Genomic DNA, 24,188 nt, shown 5'->3' with positions numbered 1-24,188 from the left:
TTTTTGAAAGAGAGACCAGGTCTAAACACAAAAGGATTTGGCAGTGTATGTACTGGCAGAACCATACTGTGGGTGGTAGCTCAGAGTTTCCTGGCAGTACAGCCTCCTGGAGAAAGGATGTTTCACCAGCAAAGTGACCTTTTTTTCTGGTTTTAGGAGTACAGCTGTAATTAGTGAGTACCTCTATCTTATTAAGGAGGGCAGGGGAAAAATGGGGGATTGCACATCTGCCTGACACTGTTCTTTTGGCAAAACTTTTGTAGTATGCCTAAAGTGGAAATAAAGCTAAAGATGCAGAAAGAAAACAGGGTGGAGGCCACAATGTACCATCCTATAAAATCAAAAAGGTAGAAAAGCCTGAGAAAGAAAAAAGTTTTTTTGATGGACACAACTTCCACAATTTCCTTTAAGGAAGAAAGTGTTCTTTGGTTTTGTTAAGAAGCTGTGTATGGGGGAAGGGGTGTGAGGAAGGACCCTTTCAGAAGAAGGAAGTTTATTGACCACGTAGAGGAAGAATTTGGTTATGATAAAAGTAGAAAGAATACTGAATACTGTTGCTAAGAATTATAGCTTTTGTCTTTTTGAAGTTCTTTCTTAGACAAAATTTTAAAGAAACACACAACAGTTAATGCTTGCCTCTCTTTATCTCACATTTTAAATGAACAAAGAAAGGATACATACATTCCTAAAATTAAAAAAGAAAGAAAAAAAGAGATTCAGAAGGGAGAGTGGTGGGGTAAGGAAAGGAGAGACTAAGATGTGACTTAAGAAGGGGCAGAACAGCGGGGTAATTCCTATGGCCCCTTCCTGTGCAAAATGGGGATCTCCAGACCAGAATTCACCAGATTAATTTAACATAGCCTTTTAATTAGGTAAATACAATTACTGAGACAAGCTAAGCAACTGATATTCTTTCCGTTACCTTCTGCCACATTTTTGTATTAGTCATGGGGATACCATAATTCTACCAGTACAAATGTGAAACTGGAAATTTTAGCTGTTGTATAGCTGTCCCTGGAGCCCTGTTGCATCAAGGAAATCCCGAGAAACTTCAGATTGCACAGTTAGAGCACCAGCTGCAAAACTGAGTGCAAGCAAGAGAGAATGCAGACACTGAATGTACCGGAGTTTCAAAGACTAACCGCTGAGACGGAACGGGAGCACTTCATGCCTCCTAGAATGATGTTTTCAGTCTGACTGAGAAATGCAACATAGCACTGAATTACCTCAACCCTTATTTTCCAGAGATTATTTTCAGTCTGAAAAGCTACAAATTCAGTTCTACAGAAAAAAAAAAAAAAGACATGGTTTCAGAGCTGGTTGTTAGCAGCATGTGAAGAATTAATGCTGTAGTCATAGAATAATCACACCTTGACAGCAATATATCAGTCAAGGTGATCTTTTTTCTCCTCAAAACTTGTCTTAGCAATCTTTTTTTACTTTCCCTCCAAAACTCCACCCAAAGAAAGTCTTTGCCTAAGCACCAGCAAGTGCTTGGATCTCCATATGTTTTTTTAAAGAAAAAAACTCCTTTGTGGTTTTAGTATATTTTTCAGCCTGTCACTGATGATTTTGTTTAGAAGCATTTCTGATAGCATGATAGGGAAATGTATTTATAATGACAAGAACATAAGCCATGTGTATTCAAACACGACAAAGATATATTTGCCAGAGTGGCAGTGTCTATGAACATAAGCTACCAGCAGCCCTCTTGTATGAATCTCATTTGGCTAGATAAAAAAATCCTTGCGACTACAACCTCAGCATGGCCACCTGCAGAATTTCTTTGCTTACTATGGATGTTACGGAAGTCTGCTTCAGTTGCAACACGTGATTTCACATAGGACTTGGCAAGATTTAAAAGAGAGGAAGAAAATCCAGAGAATGAAACTCCTTTTCTAGCAAGAAGTTTTCTACAGTCTGGTTTAGGTTTAGGGTTTTTGTCTCAGTACAATCAGAAAAGTCTTTCCATTTTGAATATGTACACTAAGACAGTAAAGAGGGGAAGAGAGCAGAAAGAAAAGATATGAAAGAACAACGGCTCTATACCCCCGTCATTCCAAGATTGGGTTTTTTAGTTACATGACACTGATGAAAGAAAATGAGTAAGCTTTTCCCACTACCTAAGACAATGTTTGTATTCATAGGTAGGGGAAATAGTGTCTTTTAACTAATTCCATTAAAACACCACACTTTGTTAAGACAAATTAATGGCTTTTCTGAAATAACTACAGTGGGTGAGGCTGTCCTACTTAAGTTCCAATATGGCTTCAACACAAACAGTTAAGAAAGGCTTAACTTAGGGAGCAGAAGCTGATCTTATCCCACAAAATACTCCTTTCCTCAGGCTTGTTGCCTTCCACTTAAGTATTTTAAGCACTAGGAATTCCTGGAAGAATTGCACCTGCCCTCACTACCATATCAAAGGTTGATCTCACTACCGTATCAAAGGATCAGCACCTAAAACTGAACTGGTTGATGCACAAATGCCAGACTTCCCTATGCTATCCAGAGGAAACTCATTTCTAAGGATTTTAAGAATACATCACTGTGTTCTAATGAAGGGCTATTAAACCATAGAGACATACTTCACGTTACCATATTATAATCAAGTGAGTCTTTCCCACAGAGAATTTAGGTATAGTCCCTTGTTCTTTCATTTCACTAGTTAAGTCTCCAAACTGAGGCCCAGCTGAAACCAGCTTACCCCTTGCACACTGCTGCCCTCACTCAGATTTTCAAAACAAAGGTCTACTTTGGTATCCAAAGAGTCTAAAGTGTATATAAATTAGTGAATGTTATCTACAGTGGAGGTCTGCCTCAGTTTCAGCCACTGCATCCCAGCAAACCTTAGAAGCAGCAGGAAAATCCACTTTGTTTTGCTGTACATTTTTTCCCCTATGTCAAATCAGGTTGGTTTTCATTAAAAATAGTGGCTTACAATGGTGTACTTCAGTTGGACTAGCATTTGCATGGTGCTCAGCAACTGTCCGCTGACAGCTAAAATCAGACCACATTCTCAGTAAAGACAAGACCTTAATCATCAGCTTTAGCATTGATAACAGTCTCTGCTATCTGTGGATCAAGTAACATCTCAGAGGGAGGCATATTCTCAGAGCTTTTAGAACTGTTCACCTTCCATACCAAAAAATACCCTCCCTGAACACCAGAATTCATGAGTTCATTCCGTCTCAACCTCTGAGTGTTTCTGTCCAAAGGAGTTTGAATGCTCTCATCAGTCAGGTGTTAGAGGCACGCACTGGAAAAGGAAAGGCATTTCTTTCCACCTGAATGCTCCAAGTTCCTATCAGGCAACCATTTGAACCAGTATTTCTTCTGCAAGAAGAAATTTTTTTTATTGTTGTTACAATAAATGCATAGGGAGACTCCTAAAACAGACTTTAGGGCTGCACTTGAGGGACACAAACACCAGCTCATTAAGGATAAAAGCTAAATGCTAGTTACTGAAAACCCTACTTCTCAGTACTAGTCTTTAAAATAATACCAAAACAACAGCCACTAAGAAAGCCATTTAGAAGAACTGCTCTTTTGTGCTATTTAGTAATCACTGTCAGGGGATCATTAATGTCTGCATGCAAAAAGGTTTTTATAAGATTAAATCAGTGGCAATTTAACAGGGTACAATGCAGTGTCAGATTTCATTCCAGACTCAATCCAGGGAACATGTCATCTGGAGAAGATGAAAGAATATTTGTGCCTTAAATGCAGATAGCAAGAGATTCTATTTTAGCGTTTATTTCCTCTGTTCTTTCCCAAGAGTGCAATATACCAAGTATTTAGAAAGAACTGGTCTTTGTTTGCTATCAACAGTGGTTAGCATTTGTCCAAAAAGAGGATAAACTACTGATCTCTTTATAGGTGCAGTTCTTAGGACATCACTGCATGTTTGTGATAACTTAGATTAGGAAGAATTCCACTGATACCACATTTTTTCATGTGAGACCTGGAATAACAACTCAGCCACAAAGTAAGTGGGTCAGATTCAACATGATGCACAGGGTAAGTGTGTTTTCCTTGGGTGCAGACTTTATGGAAGGATAAGGAAGCAGACCCAACTGTATTTGCACATGGAGTCAGAAGGTGACTTTTCAGTCACACATTCGTCCATTCTCTAGAAGAAGGGCGTTATATGTCTTATATCAGCTTAGAATATCTTGCATGTAGAGGCTTCATCTACCTCTATAATATCAATTAAGATGTGTAAAATGTGTCTGGGTTCATTGGGAACATGAGAAAAATCATCCCAACTGAAATAAACCAAGAAAGCCTTCGAGTAGATAGAGTTATGACAAGAAAATAGCCTTTGTTCTGTAATGGAGAGATCTGTAGAGAACTTCTGTTGCTAGTGTAAGTTGTTTCCACACTGAAGAGAGAACTCTGTAATAGTTCTCCCACTGTAGTCATGCCAGGAAATACTTCTAAGCACAGACAAGGCATTCAGTGTCACAGTCCTCTTTGGAGTTGTACCTGGTATAGCTATTTACATCACGCAAAATGGCACCAGCACAAGGATGATAGTGTTTTACAGTCATGTTGCATCAATGTAAATAACAGAAGAAGGTGCAAGGTAGTGTGAAACCAGGTCCAGGTACTCTCATTCAGAAAGGTGTGACAGTGAGTCCAAGCATGGAATTAAACGAGCAGCTTTTCAGCAGTCATGCTGGTGCATCCTCCACTTGTCCCCAGCCATCTATTCCCACACTACCCTGTCTCCACACTATCCCATTTCTGCCAGGCAGCTGCACAAGTTGCTAAACTGGAGAATATTACATGGTTCATAGCACAACCCTACCAGCAGCTGTGCAGCCACAGCAGAGGGTCTGGCACCAGGACATAAGCCATGCCACTGCTACACGCCAAGCACAGGACTATGAGAGCAACTCTGTGAGAGTCTAAAAGAATTGCTGCTCTTGTTTTTGTAGATAGTTAATCAGTGAGGCCAGAGGTTGTGCAGCACAGCTGATTTACGGCAGTCTCACTCTACACGAGTACCCAGTCTGCTTGCCCAGAAGTATTTTTGCAGTTGGGCTTGAATTTGTATGATGTGAACAGTGGTGTACCAAAGAGTGGTGTAAATTCCACCATTGTGGACTCACTTCAGAACGGGATCTGATGTTGCATTGCACCCACTGGCAGGAGTATTAAGGCAAGGATATCAAGACTGTCTCAAATAAGAGGCAGCACATAGCCAGAAGGAAGCTGATTTACACCAGACACAAAAAATGGAGATGTTCTCATGGCTTAGGTATGGTCAGCTGGACTATGGCAGATTTCACCTGAACTGCAGTAAGACATTATTGCACCTCTTTACTGTCCATCCTTGCCTTTCTCCTGGGAATACTGCCTTCTGCAGGACAGTTGTCAAAAGGTACATGTGCTATCGCAACCGTTTCAGCACAGCATTTCAGATCAAACCGTTGTTCACAAACACTTAGCAGAGAATGTATATCTTCACATCTGCCAACTCTAACATACAGGCAGTAATTTCTATCAGACAAGACAGACAGTCTTGGAGAAGAGCAGCCTCCCAGGTGCAGAACCATTCCCCTACCTGAAAACTACACTTATCCCACATATTTATAGCATTTGGGAGAAGTTTATGCCACTTTTCTGGCATGTAAAGCCATGCCCTTAGTGACTCATAGATACAGAAATTAAGACATTTTAATTATTTATAACATCTTAAAAAAGAAAACATTCATTATAGGGCTTCTTTCAAAAAGCACATATATGTCTAAGCTTTTTTTAAATGATGTGTTTTTCGTATAGGTGAAATTGATATAAAGTTGAAATAGTGCAATTTTAAAACAAAAGTTAGTGCAGGAGTCAAACTACAACAACAACAACAAAAACCAAAACAAGTTATAGATTTTTTTTTTTTTGGTGGAACTACATCACTGCCTAGGTTCAAAGGAAAGCGTACAGATCTGTTTTCAAAAGCATTTTGGGTGCTTTTGAAAGCTATACACACTCCAAGTAGCTCTCGGTGATATTAAGATTTTTTGGGGGAATGACACTGGGATGCTTTTGAAAATAACGTGTCTAATCTGAGTGTGGGATTTGGTTTTGATGTCAGGTGACGATGTCTAACAAGCTGCTGTTGGTCAAAGAGACACCATCAAATAAAAAAGTACATTTCCTTTGTTAATATTACAAGAAACAGCAAGGAGAATAACTGGAGAAATATTTTCTTCTCATATACATTTAACCGCACTTTGTAACTCATTTATAGAGGTGGATAACATCCCATTGTTCAGTCTTTCAAAGAGCAACATGAAAGTCTGACGGCTTTAAAATGGAAAAATATGGGTACTAAAACGTTAGTATTACCAAGGAAGCTTGGAAAGAACTTCAGTTTGAAGTGAAATAATTTCTAGTGCATTTTATGAAAGTAACTTCTTTTAATTAATGCTCTCCTTTCAAATTAAGAAGTTGTATTGGGAAGCCCTTGTCTGTTGCCATCAATTTAAAGTTGAGATAAAGGAAAGACAAAAAAAAAAAAAAGCAAAAATTCTTAAGGTAAACTGGCCACACTGAAAACCATAAACATTTTCTCTTTGTACAGAGGCATTGCATCAGCTTGAGAAAAACAAACAGAATGAAGGCAGGAAACAGAAACAGCTAGTCCTTGGTAATGAACTGTAGACAAGAGACTAAAGATGATAAAGACACATTAGCAGGTATACCTGTGCAGCAGTGAGTAATGATTATTTTTTTGTGCCTGAGGTTTTGTCTTTCCTTCTTTCCAAAGATCACTGAGAGAAAGGTGGGGTAGGGGTGGGGGTGTGTGTAGGAGGTGTGCGTGTGTCTGTGTCTGGTTTTTCTCACACACAGATGCACGCACACACACACACACTCAAAATCTTTCCATTGGCTTTTAATTTTGGTAACTCCTTTAACCCATCTGGAAGAGAATCTACAACTTCTTGCTTTTAACATTATAAATATTCCAAATGTTATAAAATCTATTGTAAAAATGTACATTCAGTGGTTTTATGAGGCACAGGACCTGCTAATATATTTTCAGGGAAGCTCACATGTGCTCTGCTCTGTCCACTGTTGGACAATGGTGGAGAATCCAGGGGCTCACGCTTGATTGCTTGAACCAAGCAGGGGTTTTTAAATTCACACGGCATTTTAAACACCTCGTTATTCTGCTCTTTCTCCTCCCCTGGGCTGGGGCTGTAGAAGTGGCTGTAACACGCCATGTGTGGCAGGTCGGGTACGCTTTCCAAACAGCCGGAGTTCTGAGGGCAAAAAGGGGCCATCTCCTTGCTACGTGAACCCTTGCAAGATCTGTTCAGGTTTAGGTTGTTGGGATGATTTGCTACAATGCATTGCCAATTATGCGGCGTGTAAAGGCAGTTCCTTGGCTTCTGACAAGGTGAGGCTGGCTCACAGAGGTCCGGTTCTGTTTTGAGTTGCACTCTGTTGGGGTAGCTAAACACCTGCTTTCTCACTGAGCCATTCTCATCCAGCCAGGCTCGGTTTTGCGACATCAGGTAGTTATCAGCAATGTTTTCAGAATCGGAATCATATTCCATTTTGATAGGCATCTCCAAGGGAAAGGCTGTGTCATAGAGAGGTTCTGAGGATATTAACGGTCTCTGCAGTTTCAGATGGTCCGTCACATAGTTCTCCGCACAACGCTGCTGTACACCTGAGTAAGACTGGCAGCTTTCAGTGCTCCCCCAGTGGGAAGGGCAGGTTGATGCTAAATTTAAGATACTTTGGTCTCTGTTGTAGAATGATCCAGCTCTCCTGTTTGAACACGTGTTCATTCGCTGGCTCATAGAACAAGAGCTTGAGTTTCTCAAAGTCCAGCTACTGTTTGTGGTGCAGTTGTTTTGAACACCTAAAACTGATGTGTTAGAACTGAGAGGTTCCTCTTGCATAAAACACTCACCATTTGTATGAGGCTCAAACTTCACTTTTACATTGTCTTGTTCATTTTTTACTGCTGTCCAGTTAAGATGCTTCCACTGGCCCAGAGTTTCAATGGCACCATTATAGGAAAGTCCCTCCAGGTTTCCTTTCAAACTGGCAAAACCACTTGATATCTTCAGTTGCTCATCTTCTTCCCTTTCAATAACAGTAGAAAAAAGTCAGTCAATCAGAGGTTTCTAAATTTATGTTTTCTGGGATACAGAGCGGCTCAAAATAGATTATAAGTGATACTTTATCCTTGACTAAATATGGGACTTTCACACTCTTGTCCATATAAACTTTGCATTTGTTCAAGAGAAAAAAAGATCGTGCATGCATATGGGCATCAACGTGTGTGCACAGCTACCTTTCTGTGGCACTGTTTCATTTAAAATCTGACATGCATTTACACTTCCATTTCAGGCACACAGTTCACAAAGACCTTAAATATTGTAGTACAGTATGGAAACCACCTTAAACTTTTGTTCTTCCCTTAAAATATATCTAAATATTTGTGTGTAGAAAAATCTAGAAATAAAATGCAAAGAGTATCTTAAATGAGATGGATTTTGTCAGCAAGGAATTATTTGGACACATAAGAACTTTCTGATCAAAGTGATTTGAGGGACAACCATGGGGGTCATTTTGAATATTTTGAGACTGCAGAGTTAGCTGAGAAGAAATAAAATGCCTGAATTAAGTGTCCTGAATAGCCACAGATGTTCATATTGGGCATAGGTTTATTTTACATGTCTAACTTAATTTATGTTGTCTTTCGTTTTCTAAGATGGCCAGTGAATTGATTTTCCATGACTTCCAGCTGAAGTACTTAACATTAGCAAAGAACTCTGACAAAGAAAGTTGCCTGAGCATTTCCATGCCCGATGCAGCAGTTTTCAAAACCTGGGGTCCAAATCTTTAGGTTCAGGATTTGTCTTAAATTCACTAACGTGCTGATTCTCGACCAGTCTGGATCAGTGCTATGAAACTACCCCCTCCCTCTTCAGACAAGAAGTGGACATCTCTCAATAAGAAAAAGAGCATGAAAACCTGGAGAGCTGGTGAGGGGCTTAGAAAGTTTTTTCTTAGCTCATTATTACGAACTTTTTCCTTGGGTACGGACTCAATGTGCAAGTATAGGATTTTCCAGTAGAGGGAGTCCATGTTGTTACAAAGAGAGAATGTCCCACTGTAATAAATGTACACCAAGAAAGAATATTTTCTCTCTTTTCTTCCATGAGGTATTAAATGCTTTCAGTCCTCTACTAAATATTGTTATTGTTATTATTGATAGTCTTGAGATGCAAATGGTATGATACAAGTTTGCTGCAGAACTAGCTTCTCAGGAAATGGTCTAAAAGCTTAAACTCCCAAATTAAGAATTTTACAGTGAAATTATATCTAGTGAAAATTCTCTAGAAGAATGTATGTTTCCAGTAAGACAGCATACATTTTAACAACAAAAAAAAAGGTAGTAGTAAGGATTATTGCAGACTGTCAGGAGGACCGAACTCAATATAATCTCCAAGATCAACTCTTGTAACACTTCAGTCTGCAGGAACTATCAAGAACAAAAGAAGGATTCTTAACCACTCAGAGGGTAAAAATGTAACTAAGTATCAAAGAGCATGCTTAATTACATAAAACCAGTTAAGAAATAGAGACTTGAATACAAGAAGCAGCCCATTTTAATCTGCTTCTTAATAGAAGTTCATTCCCTCACATGGTAAAATGATGTTTGTGCCGTCCCAGTAAAGGTGAAGAGTTCCACCACCCTCAGATTGGAGCTCCTCTCTAATTCATGTGGATCCTGAGAGATACACTGCCTGCAAGGGATATCTATTCTAGAAGTTCAAAGACTTTTTCATTTATTTCTTCCACCTACAAGGCATCCTAAAGGAAAAAATAACAGTGAAAACAGTCACATTTTTTCCATTGGGCCATGTGGTGGCTGTGTACACCTCCTAAACCCTGGTCATTCAGTCCACTCTTATCTCTTCACTCAGACCACCTTGAAGAGATACCTCAACAAGGCTCACAGGAACTGGAACAGACAATCCCATGGGGAAAGGAAGAAAAGTCTATTTGGGAGGAAAGGGAGAGGACCCAGCAGAGGGGTCCTCTTTGAATACAGATCTGTGAGATTAGCTTCCACTCCAAGGTTGAGCCTATAGCCAAGTAGATGTATCTATCTACAATCACACAAGGAATATGAGAATCCCTGTTCAGATTTTGTTGAACATCCACAACTGAAAACATGAGCTCAACTCATCCATAAAGAAAAAAACCTCAAAAGTTTAACATAAGCAAATGTTATAGTAGAAAAACCAGGACACTAAATCAGCAAAGAGTTTCAGCTGCAAAGTAAAACAAAACTCCAAAATACATTTTTGTGCAAGAAAGTCAAAATATGTCAATAATCAAGCATTTTGGTTTTGAAGTATTCTGATTTAGTATGTATGTACACTCAACTTCAGAAGAAAAAAAGACTGAAGAAAATAAGTAAATATTGTTTAGGATTGCAACAGTCATTTCATGTGACCCAAGACAAAAATAGGTTTCTATTTCATAAGTAAACTAAATCCTTCTCTTTCAGCTCTTCTCTTAGGTCACTACCCTCCTTTTAAAGATCTCATACATAAAGAATACATTACTTTTTCTAAAATATAAGGGTATTTTTTATTGGAAAATATACTTACTTTAACATTTGCTGTTGGGCAAGGACATATTCTGAACAACCACTTCGATACAGAAGTTGAGTGTTAGCTTGAACCCAGACCCAGTGATCTTCATTTGTTTGTACTTTGACTAGAGAAATGCCATTTTCTCCATTATTCTTTGCTATACAATTGAAAAACAAAAACAAACAACTGTTTTAATACAAGCAATATTTAGTACTTTTTCTTACCTAAACTACAGGTGAATGCTCACAGGTTTGTTTACTGCTATGGAATCATCAGCATAGGAAAGTACAAGCTAAAAAATGTCTCAAAACTAGGCAAATTACATTTAAAAAATAAAGATTGGAAAGCCTAATGAAGCACATAAACTGTAACCAAGAATTTTCCCCTCTCAGTAGTAGTACTATGCTAACATGAAAATGTTCATAAAAAGTGGGGCTAGGACAGAGGAATGGTTTTAAATAAGTTAAAGGTTTCCAGAAGGTATAACAGAAGGCTGAGTATAACTCTACTTAAGAAGTTGCCCATTGGGGTAGACTCACCATCAAAATTTTATCCATTGTAAAATCTGAAATACAGCAGACTCTCATAATATTGCAGAGCCAAACACTAGAAAAACATGAGTCAAAGCTGCAAGAAAATCATTAATTTTAAAATACATTCTGATTTTCCTCTGTTTTCTGATCTTTGGGAAAAAGTAGCATTTGTAACATATCATCCAGTTTTCCTCAAAGATGGACAGATGTCATTAATTATTAAGATTTTCACATAATCTTATTAAATTCAGTGATGCCATTTTTAGGAAAGCATATGCTGAGTATTCTTATTTACTGTGATTGTTTATATATGTGTAATCTTGGCGTCACAGTATTTCTGCCCACTCCAAAACAGCAGACTGATTCGGTACTATCTTTTGAGGTGGACAACTTTTTTTGCATTTCTTTAAAGAAGGAGTTCTAAAGAGAAGAAAAAAGAGAGCATTGGAACCAAAACCTGAAAAATGTAACAGGAGAAAAGACAAGGTTCTTTCTCCATAAACTGTGTATAATCTAGAAGTACAAAAGTACTTACCAGACTCACCTTTGATTTGGTTTTCCGCAATCTGTAACACATTAGTGAAAGTAGCACCTTCATGATGACTGTTTCTTCCATATAATTCTGCTGCTTCACATAGGCCTGAATTACCTTTGGAACTGGAGCTGTAGAGGACAGAAAATGTGGAAAACTCCTTGTTAATGAATGACAACACAGTAAGATGAAGTAAGAAAGATGTGATCTTCAACTTCAGGCCAACTGTATGAACAGGCTGGAGCCATGGGCTGAGGCCAGCTGGAGGAGTTTCAATAAGGCCAAATGCCGGGGGCTGCCCTTGGGCCACAACAACCCCCAGCAGCCCTACAGGCTTGGGGAGGAGTGGCTGGAGAGCTGCCAGTCAGAGAGGGACCTGGGGGTGTTGATTGACAGCTGGCTGAACAGAAGCCAGCAGTATGCCCAGGGGGCCAAGAAGGCCAATGGCATCCTGGCCTGTGTCAGCAATAGCGTGGCCAGCAGGGACAGGGAAGGGATCTGACCCCTGTACTCGGCACTGGTGAGGCCGGCCCTCGATTCCTGTGTTCAGTTTTGGGCCCCTCACTACTAAAAGGACATTGAATGACTCGAGTGTGTCCAGAGAAGGGCAACGAAGCTGGTGCAGGGTCTGGAGCACAGGTCGTACGGGGAGCGGCTGAGGGAACTGGGGGTGTTTAGTCTGGAGCAGAGGAGGCTGAGGGGAGACCTCATCGCTCTCTACAGCTACCTGAAAGGAGGTTGCAGAGAGCTGGGGATGAGCCTCTTTGACCAATTAACGAGCAATAGGACAAGAGGGAATGGCCTCAAGTTGCGCCAGGGAAGGTTTAGACTGGATATTAGGAAGCATTTCTTTCCAGAACGGGTTGTGAGGCGTTGGAATGGGCTGCCCAGGGAGGTGGTGGAGTCCCCATCCCTGGAGGTTTAAGAGTCAGGTTGACATAGCGCTGAGGGATACGGTGTAGTTGGGAACTGTTGTTAGGTCAATGGTTGGACTGGATGATCTTCAAGGCCTTTTCCAACCTAGACAATTCTGTGATTCAAGCTGTTGACCATTAGCAAAGACTTACGGTTTAAGTGTATAGTAAACAACACTAAATAATTATTTATATTTTCTCCGTCATTCTATTGCTCAAACTAGTGGATGACTGGAATTCTGTATTCACTTAAAAGGAATAGTTATGTTTAGGAATATTCTGCTCATGACCTACTATATCTAGAATAATAAATTTCAGCTTGAATAGAGAGACAAATGCTGCATATATTCTGCTCTGTCATAGATCAGCAATGCACTTAAGAGTTAGCATGACTTCAATTCGCAATAATCATCATATGATTTGATGGATTTCTTCCAATCTTTAGTTCAAAATGCATATTAGGACTTGGAAAGGGTGCAAAGTCCATAACACTGCTTTAAGTTTTTTTCCCTTTATTAAGAAGACCATCAGAAAAAAAATTACTATATAAATTTGTCCACCATCCCTAGCTAGCATGCTTCAGGCCTGAACCAAAGGAAACACTGAAGTTAAATGCCCACTTCAGTCTTGTCAAATCCTTGGCCACTGTCCAGTCAGTTAGTAAAACTAAAGCACCTCTCTTTTAGGTGCTGAATTCTGATGGTCAATTAATTTCACCTGGGCCACTGAAAAACTAGCAAGTGGAAATGACTTTCCAGCTCTACTCCAAAAGCCTGCATAGTCCATTATGTCAGCCTTCTAGTAATTTAATTCTTGTCAAAAGGATGTATGTGCTAGAACCACATTACACGTCTGGATAGTAAATCCACATATACACAAGCATATTCTAGTTAAAAGCCAAATTATGATGCTGTCAGTCACACTGATGAGCATTTTGCTTCACAGCAATGGACCTCACTGCTGTAAGGTTTTATTTAACCAAATAAGGGAAAACATAATCCTCGCCCCAAACATCAACTAAAATTCAGTCACAGAAGAGTAACAAAAATAAGTGTTAGGATGAGTCTGAAATGAGTCTGAACACAATCTGTCCTGATCACCTGTGATTGCTACCGAGTGATCAGCCCCAGGCCATTTAGTGCAATTGTAGACTTATGTGTTCATAAGCCTTCTGTTGTAAGATAAATACATACACCAAATACATCTCATTTGACTCTATGTGAACACCCACACACATGCACATTCAGCTTTCTGAAGTTTTTTGTTTCCTTCATTTGCTACCAAAATGCCCAAAAATAATTTTGCTGCCAGAAGATACTGAAATTTGAAAATTCCCAGTAAAACCCCTTTTTCTTTTCACTTTTACAACTAGTAGAATGATCTATTGTGTTGGTAACTTGTGAAGGTTAGGAAGATGTCCTAACTTTCCAGTTTTTAAACAAAATTATATATAGTAATATAATACTTCATGTATATTATAAATAAAATATATTATATTATATTATATTAATATGGTATTATATATATAAATCCAGATAAATTATTCACTTTTCTAAGAAAGTTTTAAAATGGAGATGTATTTTGCCTAATTTGTGCTTTTTACATGCTTAATAAACATAAAGCCTGTAATATACTTTACTAACTGCTAAAAGATTAATTTGAAAATACTTTGTATTCACTGCTGCTGCATCATCAGCTTTGTGTTTTGCTTTCGCAAGCAGGCTTTTCATCTTCATCTCTGTCACAGAAGGGAGCAGAAGTGGCACCACTATGCAGAATAAGGACAGCTGAGGTGGCAATGCTGTTCCTGATGAGGACTTTTTTCTTTGTCCAAAAAGAAACTTCAGTTTGCCTTGGAACTGCATTGTCTGTTATACCAAAAAAAAAAAAAAAAAAAAAGTCTTAAACATTTAGTGTATAAACATTTAAAATGCTAATACAACCTATGGACCATGTTGTTTAACACCAAAACCAGTTTTGAAACCGGGAGAAAAACTAGGAATTTCATTCTCTTCATAAATTTAAACCATTTCAGAGGCATGGTGAGTGGAGGTGCTATCACAGTAAAATGAGACATTTTAGGCTGGCTTTTGTATTTTTTTTTCTCTCCTGTGTATGTAAAGTAGAAGTTCTGTGTTATGTTCTGTTCACCAAGACAGGCAGCATATGGTGGTGCAAACAGCTATTTCCTCTGTGCCTCACTCTGAAGCTGGAACTATTATTTTTCCATGTTCTGTTCTCTCCAGTGAGAAGGTTCCTGAGTTTCTTTCCTCTTGCCCTGCCCTTTCACTGGGAAGTATATGGACTGGCATAACCCAAGGGCTGTGCAAGCAGACACCAAGGGAAAAGATATGCCCAAGACAGCCAGATATGAAGTACATAGCTTGAAAGAAACCATCCATCCCTGCCTCAAATCTCTATATAATCAGAAGGCAGAGATCAAGTTAATAACAAGCTGCTGCCTTTTGGTGAAAAAATTACCTACCACAAAATGACCAGAGAAAAATTAGTCCGCCTGAGTTGGGCATTTTCCAGAGCTACAAGATTAAAACAGGGATGCAGAAATGACTAACTGGTATGGCTGTTCAGACCCATAGTCTTCCAGCAAATGAGCACCTGAGACAGAAGTTGCATTTCCCTGTCTGGTGATGATCCTCTAATTTTCTTTGCACATGCCATACTTTGGCAAAAGAAGAAGCAGCATTGGTCTTTAAGTAAATGGGGAAGTGTTTTCTAGAAATGACCCACTCCTGGTAAGGATATTTCAGGAGTGTGTGAGAGACTTTCTAATTCTGTTTTTTATTATTAAAGGACCCTTTACAAAAGAGGAAAATGGATCATATTATTATTATTGTTCCTTAAAGCAAATACTTTGTGCTTAAATGTTAATCATTGAAACTCAGGCTTGCCACCCTTGTGCAAGGCCCGGTACAAATTGAGGACAGATATTGTCCAAAAGAGCTTAAAATACAAAAGTTTAGAGATTCTTTCATTTCAAATATTGCAACCTTCATTTCTCCCATCACTCCTTATACATATTAATAAATGTCTTTAGGTGTTTTTTGTTAGTGCAGAGCAAATTAAAAGTGTATCCTGTCCATGGCTCTCCACAATATTGATGTTGAAATATTTTTCATACGAAGTAAATAAAATCCAGTATGTCATGACTACAGTTCTCTAAGTGAAATTATACTTACAAGGAATCCAGAAGTACTGTCCAACAAGCAGCGAACTCGACAGATGAAACAACGAGTTAAGAAGGAAGAATAATCTGTTGTCATGCTGTCATTCTCTTGTGCTTTAAACAATTTACTGAGAATATATTCTTCTCCTAGGAACAACAGTGGAGGCAATATGGATCAGATCACGCTAAGAAAGAATGAAAATGTTCTGTAGCCAATTGAAGAAGCTGTTAGGGAAATTGCTAAAAATTACTTTATGGAAGGGTGAATGTTAAATTGTATCATGTATAGATACATCTGCACACGCTCTACCAAAATTAAAAAGAAAAGCTCTGCAGTGGAATTCAGGTGAGTTTCTTTAGAAACTTTGACTTTTTTATTTCCTGAGTTTTTGTGATTTTTAATGATGCAAAGCAGGGTAACAGATGTTGCTGGTTTTGAGATCAGAGATCACAGAAAATACATTAGAAAAAGAAACAAAATAAGAAAAGATGCTAATGCAAGACAAAACCAAACAAATGAACAGTGGCTGATTAGCTAATGTTCAGCTGTTGCCTCCTTGATTTTTAATGAAGCATTTTCCAGTTTTGGACCACAAGTGCATAGCTTTTGAAATACTTATTTCCCAAAAGACACAAGTATTTGTACAGATGTACGAACTCAGGAACTTAAATTCTCCACTGTATATATTAGGGGAAAAAATCCAATTATTTATAACTTTTTATAGTTTGAAATACTCATGCACATTGCTTAGTTTGTTTTCTGTGTATTTCCTACAAAATCTTGCAGAGTTCCTCACATATCTGTAAGACTCATGCAAAACACAGAAACTGCAAGAAATTCTACCAAACTTTTGTGACTGTGTTCCTGAGGACTTCATAAAGGCTGCTGAAGGACTTCTTGCAAGTTTCTCCCCACCCATCTGGAGACTGTGCTTCCTCAATTTCTTTCCTCAGTTACTGCCTCACCTCTGGTGAAATGCATACATTTTGCTGGAATCTTTATAAAGTTAACAATTTCAACCCCACTGTATTTTCTGCAGTCATGATTTCAACTTAATGCCTCATGTAAAAGAAACCTTGAGAACACGTATCCACCTGTCATCCTAGGGAAATACAGCCTCAGAGGAAAAAGTGCGCTGCTAAGCCTACTTGTTCTTCTGAAGATTCCTATCTACATAATTTTGCATGGGAAAACAAATGGCAGAAAGTGATGTTGCCGCTATGGTACTGCGCAGAAATGTTTTGCATGGAACGTTTTTCCATTAATGAGAGGAATACTAATGTCCTGATCAGCGTGAGCAAAAGGATCTGTTCATTCTGCATGGTGCTGTTCATTCTGCATGGATAAGAATATCTGTAGGCACATTAGAGGGAAATAAAGGAAACATCAACTTTGTAGCTTCAGTGGCATGTGCTACCTTATAAATGTCAAGGATTGGAAAGAAACATCTTCTATGGGACAATAACATTACAAAAATGGCCACTATACAGTTTTCCAGTGAAGAATCTGACTTGACATGGAGCAGACGTGGGTGTAGGTGAAGTGTAAGTCTACCTCTGTACAGTGGTGCCTATGTTTCCAATCACCATATACAATCCCACCTGTTTCTGTCTGTAGTTGCTGTCCAGACAACATCTGGGGAGGGTTCATGGCCCAGTGCAGTTGTCTGCAGAAATCCTGGCGATCATCCACGTGAATGTAATCATATATGTTTTGGTGCATTACATCAGTCTGAAACAATTACAACAAGGAATGTAATTTGTAAGCATAGTGGGGCAGACACTTATCTTTAGGATGGTACTTTCCTTAAAATAATGACTGGTCTAGGATACGTTCAGGGCAAAGATTGATTGAGGACAGTTATTTCAGAGACCTCTGTTTTTCAACATCTGTTTTTTTACTTCACATCCTAAGATGATTCTTTTGTGCATATGCAAATGTGAATCATAAAAAAGTCCAACTGGCAGCTGGTGACTAGTGGCGTCCCTCAGGGATTGATGCTGGGACCAACACTGTTCAATTTCTTCATTAGTGAATGGTGGTATAGAGTGCACTCTCAGCAGGTTTTTAGAGGGTACCAACTGGGGAGAGCAGGACAGCTACGCAGACCTTGGCAGGCTTTAAAAATGAGCTGACAGGAACCTCAGGAAGTTCAACAAAGTCAAAATTCTCTCTAATTTTCAGTACCCCAGGCAAATTAAGATATTGGTATACCAAAGTGAGCCCAGGAGAGTGCTACCAAGACACATAAGAGGGCTGAAGCACATGACATATCAGGAGAGGATAGAAGAACAGGGTTTGTTCCGTCGTCAGAAGAGAAAACTTCAGAAAGAACTAAATGCTGTCTACATCAACTGAATGAGCGGGTGTAGAGAAGACAAAGCCCGACTCTTCTCAGAAGAACAAAGTGGGAGGACGCAAGTCCCAACACAGGAAACTGGGACTTAATATAAGCAAAAAAATTTACAGTCAGGGGGGTTAAATACTGGAACACATCTTCCAGAGAGGTCATAGAAACTCAAAGCTTGACTAGATGAGCCCTAGATCAACCTGCTCTAACTGGATCTGCTTTGAGCAGGAGGTTGGACTAGATGACCTCCAGAGGTCCTTTCCAACTACATGGTTCTGTTATTCTGTGACTTTAAAATATATTTATTATACACAGGCAATCAGTCTAGAATAGCAGCATCTTATACTGAAATTGAAAGGAAACTTCTAGATAAATCTTATTGTTATAATGCACTATGTTTCTGTTAACAAAAGCTTTACAAAAGGAACAACATTACAAGCAATTCATCTTCACCTGTCAGATCACCAATAAAAAGAAAATTAGTCTGAAATGGCATAGTAAAATAACTTCAGTAATAGTGTCTAATCAGCAGTAGAGAAGGATAAGGCAAAAAACCAGTGCTGTGTTTTAGAAAGCCAGTTAGCAGAAGTGACTACAAGAAAGTCATTATAATGACAGTGCCTAAGTATTCTAAATATTTGTTAATATATTTACCTGATGAAACCCTAGATAGTCCACAATCGTCGATGACGCATAAAATATCATTCCATCTGCACTCACCACCAATGCAAAACCGTTCAGTGACTAAAGAAGGGAAAATAAAAGCATTAAAAAGATAATCATAAAGAATAAAATGGGTATAAAATGTATAAATATCCTAGATATGAAAAAAACACTCTGCAAAATTTTGGTCATCAAATTTTTGCAGAAGGGCTTTTGTTCGTAATATGAAAAATGAAAAACAATCTGAAACATGATTTTTCCTTTTTAAAAAATGTTAGAATAGCTAATTACATTGTAGCTACCATATTACATTACTGTCTGATGATCTACTTTAAATTTTATTTTGTTATTATTTAATATAATTAAAAGTTTAATAGCAAGTGTCAATGACTTTTTTCTTTTAATTTAAAACATCACATTCCATAATAATTGCTTTGAATTTCTGTGCATTGATACGTATAAATAATATAATAATCTCTGACGAGAAAATCAAATACATGTGCTGTTGTAGCTATGACTTTAAAACTGGACATGTATTTTGAAGTATGGCTATTTTCTTAAGCTTCTATAAAAATACATACATAGCGTAATTGCATAAATGCAACTAATATAAAAAGCAGGCAATAAATACTTCACTGATGTAGACCAGTGTTTAGTCTAGAAAAAAGCTAAATTACTTCTCATAGATTCAGTGATGCAAGGAAAGCAGCCAGAGAAATCCAAAAAGAAAAGTAAGGATTAAATGAAATACATGATGCAAACATTAATATCCATCATGCTTCATGCAGACTGACTAAGATTGCCTCTCTTCCCTTGATAAATATTTGGTGACATAGCTTTACTCCAGCAGACTTGCATTCCAAGGTAGTTTAGATGATCCTTTCATGTGATAGTTTTGAGGTCTTTTGAGATTACAGTTCAAATAGCTGCTGCTGAAATGTTGCTATATTATTATTATCCTTGCTTCACCTTTCTCTCAATTTACTGTTGTAGTGATGTGCCTACTAATCCTGAGTTAATCCTGAAGCACAATGAGGGCAGATTTTCAATTGCTCAGTAACCAGATATACTGACATATTTTTGTGAGCTTGGTTCTCTTTTCAGTTCCTAAATAAGGACCAGATTTTCAAGACTGCTTGAAGCCTGTTCTCACTGTGACAATGGTGGGCAGAATTTCAAGACTCCAGTGCACAATAGGCCGACCTCCTCAGAATATTTGGCCCCAATCATAAATGTGGAACACCTTTAGAAACATGGCCCAGTGGGAACATACATGGCCAGTGGCTCTGCACGTCAAAGAACCTGTGAAACAGTGACTGGAGAAACGTAGTGGAGAGAACGCAATGGCTCACCTACATTTGGAAAGAGCTGTAGCAGCAACTGATTCAATCAAGTCAATGCTAACCATGAGTCATCGCTAAGAATAGTTAAGGGCAAATAATGTTCAGCTCCAGGTCAGCTCAATAGATACAGATCCTTCCCAGAATATGCATTATCTCTGCCTAGTTGGGTTTGTGTTGAACATTAGTTATCCCTGTTGATTCTTCAAGCACAAGGAGTTGATGGACTGGTGCTATTTTCTGCTCTAAATAATGCCCAAATTCATCCCAGCACCTCACCAACCAGAAGAAAATCTGTCAAGATTTCTACATATTCACATCTGTGCCTTTCACTGCGCTGAGAGAAGCCTCCATAGATGGTATCTGTCATATCCATTTCCAATGTCAAGTGGAGACAAGAAAGCATTTTTGGCATCTTGTCTCTTTGGACTCATCTTCACAGCAATGAAACCATCAGTGATGTGATGCTAGGAATTTTATTACATTTTGAACATCTGGCAGACCTTTTAATTTGGACAGACTAAAAGTTTCCTCAAAGATAACTGTAGGACATTTAAGGGAGCTCCTTCATGTCTGTGGCTGTTACCATGCATGTTCCAAAAGACCTCAAGTCCTGCCCGTGCAGCAGAAATTAAGACCGTTAAAGAAATGTTCTTAACCTATGCAAATTAATGCACCAAGCCCTATCTTGGAAGGCTTAAAAATTGACCACAAGATCTGAATATGATCAAAGAATCTCACACAGTATCATGCTGAACATCCTTAAAATGTGCCTTCCCTTGTCCTGCAGGCAAGCTGGAGTTTTTCAGCCCCTGTAGGAAATAGCTGGGGAGCAACTGCCTTTGCCAAGGACAGCTTTTATGGATCAAGAAACAAATGGCCCTACTTGAACCTTCTTCATCCAACATACTGGTACATATTCTTTAGGCCTACACACATACCCTAAGAGATCAGTCTTTAAAATGCTCCCCCACAGTGGGAGTCGGGCAGGACTAGGTGCTGCAGTTTGTAAAAATGAGAAGGGGAAATGGGACCATGTGTATTTCTAAGGCTTCAGATCAGTGGAGTGGCAACTACATCTGTGAGGTCAGAGAAGGTATTAAGGAAGAGTGGGAGGGAGCAAAAGGAAAGAAGAACTGCTGGAAAAGTTCAAGGAGCCATGTGTTTAGGTTAAGCCAGAAATGAGCATGGATTTGAGGGAGGTATGTAAATGAAGAGAATTACAGACTTCCCCTGCTTTGTTTTTGTTTTGTTCTCAAAATGCTGATGTCCTCTCCTGAGTTAAGATCTCTTAACTAAGCATTGCCTGGATTTCATGACCCCAGATGCAGGCATCAGATGCTCTGCCCTGCAGGCAGGAAAAGCAAAACCCACTTTGGTGCAACAACAACTTTTATGGAGCCACATGAAGCTATTGAGGATTAACATAAATTCCATGTGTCTAAACCTCATTTTAGCTGGGAAACCTGTTGCTTCAGCCACACTAAGAAGAGACAAGCTGGACATGGAGTAGAACTTCATAACCAGTGAGTCTTACCCATGACTGCAAATTTTTCTGTTTTCTCAGTATTACCATAAAGTGCAGTTCAATGTGAAACCTGACATTGTAGCACAGAGGACTCTGAGTTGGGCTCAGATTTATACTTTTCTTACCTATTTACAACAGCTGCGGAGAAAGAGGAGGGTGTTTGCTAGCACAGGTCTGGTACCCAGAAGTGGGTAACAGTGATTGCAAATAGGTAGGAAAATACCTCTTCTGACCTCTCAAATCTCTCAGGTATCATATACAACTCCATACTAAGCCCTTTACACTGTATAGAGATTTGCCATGATTCTGGCCAGAATCCTAGTGATTTGTTAGACTGAGTGGAAGAGAGAGACAGCTTCAGTCCATGAGAACGAATGAAAACTATTCCCAGCTTTTTTGTTCTGAGTTACTGGGTCTCACATTAGGCAGGACACCACAGTGAATGGTTCCGCTTATGTTTTTAAACATTCTCAGTTACTGAAATACAGTTCTCAGCGATATCTTTCTCTCGTTTGTGGTGAATGGGAGACTGCACTGGTGTGCTGTGTCAGGACCACAGCAGCCATCTGCCTGCATAATCGATAACCTGAGGGGAGGGAAAAGGGAAAGAGGAAGCGGACCAGCCTCATACCCATGCAGTCTGCACTCCCTAATGTAAGCACATGTCTGCTCAAAACACAGAGGGGACAGCACAGAGAAGTAAAGGCAGCTCTTCTCATTTCATTTTATTCCATTCAGTAGAAGTAATGGAAAGCCTAAAATAAGGCTCTTACATTTAGAGGAGGAAATAACTGAACTTTGCAGCTCAATGTTGATGGTATTTACTTTGTGTACAACTGGTGTGTTTCAAACAACAAAGTCCACTTGCATCCTACAACATTTTTTAGCAATTTTGCATATACTTACACATTCACAGAGGGATACATCCACACATAGCAACACACACACACACACACAAAGACATTAGCATGAACATTAAAACTTTTGCAACAAAAACCAACTAACTTCAAATCTGCAAAAAATACATGGTTGTAAACTGCCATTTGGTAAACCATATGGATTCAATGACAGATGGAATTTCTAATCCAGGATAATTGCTGAAACATGTGAGACAGACTTAAGTATGTATTGTGAACATTTGTTTGTTTGTATTTGGCTTTTTAAAAACACTTACATGAGTTTTCTACATTGTACTTAAAAAATGAAATCATGGGGATTTTTTCCCAAATGAAAAAAAAAAAAAAAAAAAGAGCTTGGCACCAGACAGGGGCCTGTGTTCTTTTGAAAAAACATGTACATCCAATTATGTACTCACGAAAAGCTGCACCTGCTACTGAAACACAAAACAATTAATCTGTCAGTTCAAAGAAAGTACGACATTATTCTGGTGCCCACAGTAGCTGTGAGATGAAAGTTATCAGTTCCTTCCATTAAGAAGTTTTTGAAACATTATTAGTTTGGGAATGAAGGCAAATATTTTGAGGAAGATAGGACTTCCTTTGGCAAGATCCTTTATATATCCTGATATTTTTTTCTGGTCCCACAGCAGAAAATCAGCCAGCACATACTTCAAAGATATTTTGGTCAAGGTCATGGCATAGTAAAAATACGGAGGGGGAAAAAAAAAAAAAGAGAGAGAACAAGTTCCAATCCACATTTCTCTTATTACTCTTCCTTGAAATAAAGGAAAATTCACTACCATTAGGTCTCCAGAGACCATGTTACTATGGTTACTAAAGTACAACAGTCAAGGCCTGCAGCCATGCCTTGCTTTGAACAGATTTTCGAGTCACGCAACTTGGGTACTAAATTTCCAGGGTCAGTTGGCTCACAGTTTATCTGGAACAGCTTCATTTAATAGTGGATCACTGCGTTTTTGCATCTTATGTGGGATGCAGCCGTTTTCTGGTGATCTAAATAAGTAGCTATTTAAAAACTCTGGAAATTATATATTTGTTCTTGTCTTATGAATATTAGGAGGAAAATGCAGACAGTTAATGTGTTTCTGTCTTTAACTGTATTGTTTAGTGAATCAGTATTTCTTTCCGCTGATGTTTTTGGGACTCATAATTGCCCTTCTCAAAAATCCCTCTGCAATCCCTGAGGTTCTCTTCATAAACTGAAAAAAAAAATGAAACTCTGACAGAACCCTGAAATAAAATCCCACATAAAAGACTATTCAGGAATACTGTATTTGATGACATAAGAATATGGCTTTTGCTCAACAAGTACAGCATCTCTTAGCCCTCCGGACTCTTATGTATTTCTCTGGTATCTACAAAGCATCTTCAAAAGGAATAGTTCTGTGAGTAAGCACTATTTCATGCAAAGGGGGAGTGACAGATTTGTTTTTAGCATCATGTTTTGATCAAAGGCTTGCGTGTACTGCTTAGTTTTCAGGCAAAAGAAACAAACCAGAAGATGAATTTCCATCATTTGAGCCAGTAATCCTACAGGCTGAAGCCTACAGCCATGGGTTTATATATGGGAAGTCTTTTGGGAGGAAAGTGCT

The 24,188-nt window shown here is 38.8% G+C and overlaps 1 protein-coding gene across 1 annotated transcript in view; it reads right to left on the bottom strand.

Moving 5' to 3' along the window:
* Positions 1–6,986: 6,986 nt before the first annotated feature.
* The window catches only part of AHRR (aryl hydrocarbon receptor repressor), an 86,113-nt gene continuing 68,911 nt past the window's right edge, over positions 6,987–24,188 (bottom strand). Inside the window, exons 5-11 of the mRNA XM_074897795.1 lie at positions 18,800–18,889; positions 17,397–17,526; positions 15,808–15,941; positions 14,279–14,478; positions 11,709–11,827; positions 10,647–10,788; positions 6,987–8,103 (exon numbers count right to left, since the gene is read on the bottom strand). Of these exons, the coding sequence (XP_074753896.1) occupies positions 6,987–8,103; positions 10,647–10,788; positions 11,709–11,827; positions 14,279–14,478; positions 15,808–15,941; positions 17,397–17,526; positions 18,800–18,889 (1,932 nt within the window). The remainder of the gene's footprint in view (positions 8,104–10,646; positions 10,789–11,708; positions 11,828–14,278; positions 14,479–15,807; positions 15,942–17,396; positions 17,527–18,799; positions 18,890–24,188) is intronic.

Source organism: Athene noctua, chromosome 2, assembly GCF_965140245.1.
Source record: "Athene noctua chromosome 2, bAthNoc1.hap1.1, whole genome shotgun sequence".
Taxonomy (NCBI): Eukaryota; Metazoa; Chordata; class Aves; order Strigiformes; family Strigidae; genus Athene; species Athene noctua.
The sequence above is the reverse complement of the archived record's forward strand: the minus strand, read 5'-3'. Positions and strand labels throughout refer to the sequence as shown.